The 4,541-nt window shown below is 48.3% G+C and overlaps 1 protein-coding gene across 1 annotated transcript in view; it reads left to right on the top strand.

Annotated features, from left to right (window-relative positions):
* KANK4 (KN motif and ankyrin repeat domains 4) overlaps positions 1–4,541 on the top strand; it is a 116,066-nt gene that overhangs the window by 90,299 nt on the left and 21,226 nt on the right. Inside the window, exon 8 of the mRNA XM_011988930.1 lies at positions 1,608–1,750. Coding sequence (XP_011844320.1) covers positions 1,608–1,750 — 143 coding nt within the window. The remainder of the gene's footprint in view (positions 1–1,607; positions 1,751–4,541) is intronic.

Here is a 4,541-nt window from a genome sequence, read left to right as displayed (position 1 = left end):
TGGCTAACACAGTGAAACCCCGTCTCTACTAAAAATACAAAAAATTAGCCAGGCGTGGTGGCGGGCACCTGTAGTCCCAGCTACTCAGGAGGCTGGGGCAGGAGAATGGCGTGAACCCAGGAGGTGGAGCTTGCAGTGAGCCCAGATCGTGCCACTGTACTCCAGCCTAGACGACAGAGCCAGACTTCGTCTCAAAAAATAAAATAAAATAAAATAAAATAAAATAAAAAATAAAAAATTAGCTGGGCGTGGTGGTGCATGCCTGTAGCCCTAGCTACTCGGGAGGCTGGGGCAGGAGAATGGTGTGAACCCAGGAGGTGGAACTTGCAGTGAGCCCAGATCGCGCCACTGCACTCCAGCCTGGACGACAGAGTGAGACTCTGTCTCAAAAAATAAAATAAAATAAAATAAAATAAAGTAAAATAAAAAATTAGCTGGGCATGGTGATGCATGCCTGTAGCCCTAGCTACTCAGGAGGCTGAGGCAGGAGAATCGCTTGAACCAGGAGGCGGAGGTTGCAGTGAGCGGAGATCGCACCACTGCACTCCAGCCTGGGTGACAGAGTGAGACCTTGTCTCAAGAAAAATAAATAGATAAACAAATAATGCCAGGTTTTCATTGTATTGTGAAATGTAATTCTTAGTTGTTTTAATATAAAATTGTGGAGTTTTTTTCTCCCTCCATTTTTCAAGGGAGATGGTTGTTCCTGGAAGATTTCCCACGTTTATCTCATGGTGTTGTTCACCCTCCTGGTACGTGGCACAGTAGACCCCTGGGCCCTTGGAAAGGACCTACTAGCACAGCCATCAGTTTAAGAGTTACACACAAATGTGAGCTAGCGAGTGTGAAACCTAAAATGCACAGCCATGGTGGCATTCCAGGCATAGGGGCAGGTGAGGGATGAGCTCCAGAGCCGGACAGACCTGAGTGTTCCCAACCCGCTTTGCCTTCACGTGAGTGGACAATGTAACTTCTCTGGCTCTCAGTGTCCTCATCTGTACAATAGGAATAATATCTTGTGCTCCGGTTTAGGAAATGAAGTCATGGCCACTAGACCTTTGGCCATCTCTGGCTTTGTTGTGGGCCTCTCTTGCTGGGTATCCTCGGAAAACTTGTCAAGAAAAGTAACCAGCTGGCCAGGTGCAGTGGCTCATGCCTGTAGTCTCAGCACTTTGGGAGGCCAAGGAGGGTGGATCACGAGGTCAGGAGTTCAGGACCAGCCTGACCAACATGGTGAAACCCCGTCTCTACTAAAAATACAAAAAAATTAGCCAGGTGTGGTGGTGCATGTCTGTAATCCCAGCTGCTCAGGAGGTGGAGGCAGGAGAATTGCTTGAACCCAGGAGGTAGAGGTTGCAGTGAGCTGAGATCAAGCCACTGCACTCCAGCCTGGGTGACAGAGCGAGACTCCATCTCACAAAAAAAAAAAGAAAAAGAAAAAGAAAAGTAACCAGCTTTAAAGGCTGCTGCAAATGTAAACCACTGGAAAGCATTGCTCTAGTCCATGGCTTTCTAACCAGCAAGCAGTGTCCTGTTGAAACGGCTGAAGTGGAGTCTGGCTCCCGGCCCCTCAGGAGCCCTTCCAGCACCCATTGCTTCTCTTGCAGGCGTCTGCAACGTGGACCATCAGAACAAAGCTGGCTACACTGCCGTAATGATCACTCCCTTGGCTTCCGCAGAGACCAAAGAAGACATGGCTGTTGTCTGGAAGCTCTTAAGAGAAGGAAATGTGAACATTCAAGCTACTCAGGTGGGTGGAATGAACATGATCTCTTCAGTAAATGCAGGGGCACCTCCCAGCTTTATTCTGCTAGCGTGGAGAGAAATTCCATGCAGATCCATGTAGTTTTTAACCCAAGTGAGGCTGGGACCTCCAAATGGCATCAGGCAAAGCCTGAATATTCAGTTTTCCTTATAGGCTCCTGAGACCCAGTCAGGCTTGCACAGAGGTCAGTGAGCTTCTAATACAGGCCCCAGTCAGAAACTGAGCAAATTCCATCCGGGAGCAAACTCCCATTCTCAGTTGCCATCTTGAGAAGGCATTTGCTAGTTGGCTGCTCTAAGAAAGCCCTTACAGGTGACCCACCTTGATCATGGCCCAGAGCATCTAACTAGGCTCTTTGGAGGTCCGGTCCTTTAAAGAAGTTCTCACCCCTATCACTCCAAAGCCTTTTAACAAGGTCATGAGTCCTCAGACTGAGGGAAACTGTGGATAGCCAGGGCAGACAGAAGCATTGGCTCATCATTCCTAGGGGCGTGAGGATTTCCACTTTCCAGGCTTATATCAGCTTAGCTCAGAGGCTTATTAGAGAGTTCTGCAGGTCATTATCAATCAACCTGGCATGCTGCCTCCGCCCTTGAAATAACCAGATCCCAAAACACTCCTGTCTGCCTTACCTTTGCACCAACAAGTGTGAGTGGCATTATTCCAGACACACAAATCACGCCCCAGTCCTCAGGAGCAGTGCCATGGGCCAGGCTGGAAACAGCAGTTGCTGCGAAGAGCCAGTGGAGCCCTACACAAATGTAGTAGCCAGGGATTCAGGACACGTGGGCTCCACGAATTCCTTGGGTCACTTGCGCCCTAGGTCACAAGAGCCCTTAAAGGTCACCTAGGTCTACCCCTTATTATTTTGCAAAATCCTACAAGGTGGTCTCCAGCTCCAGGACCTCCAGTGTCAGGAAACTCACGCTCTACCAAAGCAGCCCATTTGTTACTCTAGACAGCTCTGATAACTTTCTATACTGAGCCAAAACTGGGTACTCTGAATCTTTCTTTTTTTGGAAACAGAGTCTCGCTCTGTCACCCCGGCTGGAGTGCAATGGCGTGATCTCGGCATGCTGCAACCTCCACCTCCCGGTTCAAGCGATTCTTCTGCCTCAGCCTTCCAAGTAGCTGAGACTACAGGCACCCGCCATCATGCCTAGCTAATTTTTGTGTTTTTTAGCTATGGGGTTTCACTGTGTTGGCCAGACTGGTCTTGAACTCCTGACCTCAGATGATCCACCCGTCTTGGCCTTTCAAAGTGCTGGGATTACAGGCGTGAGCCACTGTGCCCAGCCTCTGAATCTTTCATGGAGTGATTAGAAGTTGATTGGGGTTCACTTCAAAAAACGATCTTAAGACAGCAAAGGCAGCGCAGAGGGTTGGAATGTCTCTATTCGTCTTCTGGGGCCCTCTGCTTGAGAACACAGGGTAGGGGTGTGGTCCTTACCCAGAAGGGTTTTGAGTTAGACAAGCTCCACATAGAACAACAAGGACTCCTCAAAAGGTCATTTGCCCATTTTTTGAACCTACAGGAATGAATGGAGTATGTTTAACTCTCCTTTCTCCTGGAGTGATCATAGATGATAAGGTAACTGTTGAGAACTGTGAAGAGTCTGGGCTTTTACCCCATGTTAAAGCTAACAAGGTGGCCTGCTACAGTTTTGTGGATACTGGCAGAAGACATGAGACTTCTGTGCCCAAGACAAAGGACCATGTATTACCCACAGCCGAAGCAGTAGCCATAGTATCAGCATTGCCCAAATCCCAGCTCCTACGGGGCAGTGTGAGGAGGGCCAGAAAGCTGAGCATGGAGTGGGCTGTGTTACAGGACAGGACGCCTGAGCATAGGGAAACTGAAGCTTTGATAAGGGACGCTAAGCCTGCCTGCCCTTTTCTCCAAAGAAGACATAAAGCTGTTCACTATATAAACACCCTTAAAAAGATAGTCTAGAAAAAAAGGGCAGATTGTGGTGTGCTTTACTCACCGGATGTGCAGAAAAGCAAGAGACTTATGGAAAATGGACTCCTAACAATATATTAAGCACCACTGTCCCATACTCCCCCAGAGTGATTGCAGATAGTAACCCAACCCGATGGCGAAGTCATCGTTGCATACTAACAGCAACCCTAGTGATGGCCAGAAACCAATATTTGTAGATTGCTTTCTGGTTTTCAAGGTATTCTACTCACCTACAACTCCTGTTCCATAAGACTCAATACAGCTAATGTTTCATTTTTAACTAATGTTTCCCATAAATATGTTAATTATTTTCTAAATTGTCCCTCTTGTAAGAGGGGATGCTTGCAAGAGGATCAAAATCAACCCCTTCTTTGTACAGAGAAGAAACTGATGCTGTAGGAGGACAAGGGACTCATTCTGGGTGACCACAGGAGGGATGAGAATGCATAGCTGCAGCCATTCCCTTTAACTCCCCCTGGGCCTTCACATGTGAAGAGAGGCGGAGGTACCAGATTCAATGGGAATGCGCTGGGAGTCTCCTAGGAACAAGCTGCTTCTCTCTGGATCTCCAGGGCAGTGCAGCAGCATATAGTAGCTCTCTGTAAATGCTCATTGAATTAAATTATATTGAAAGGGACCAGGAGAACGATGAGGAAGGAAGGGGTCCCGCATCAGGCAGAGGGGCAGATGTGAGGACCATCTGCATATGTCAAATGGCTTTAATAACAGTTGGGGGCTGGGCGCGGTGGCTCATGCCTATATTCCCAGCACTTTGGGAGGCCAAGGCGGGCTGATCACTTGAGGCTGGGAGTT

This window comes from Mandrillus leucophaeus, unplaced genomic scaffold (genome assembly GCF_000951045.1).
Source record: "Mandrillus leucophaeus isolate KB7577 unplaced genomic scaffold, Mleu.le_1.0 Scaffold341, whole genome shotgun sequence".
Classification (NCBI taxonomy): domain Eukaryota; kingdom Metazoa; phylum Chordata; class Mammalia; order Primates; family Cercopithecidae; genus Mandrillus; species Mandrillus leucophaeus.
Note: the sequence above shows the minus strand (reverse complement) of the source record. Positions and strands in the feature narration are given on the sequence as shown.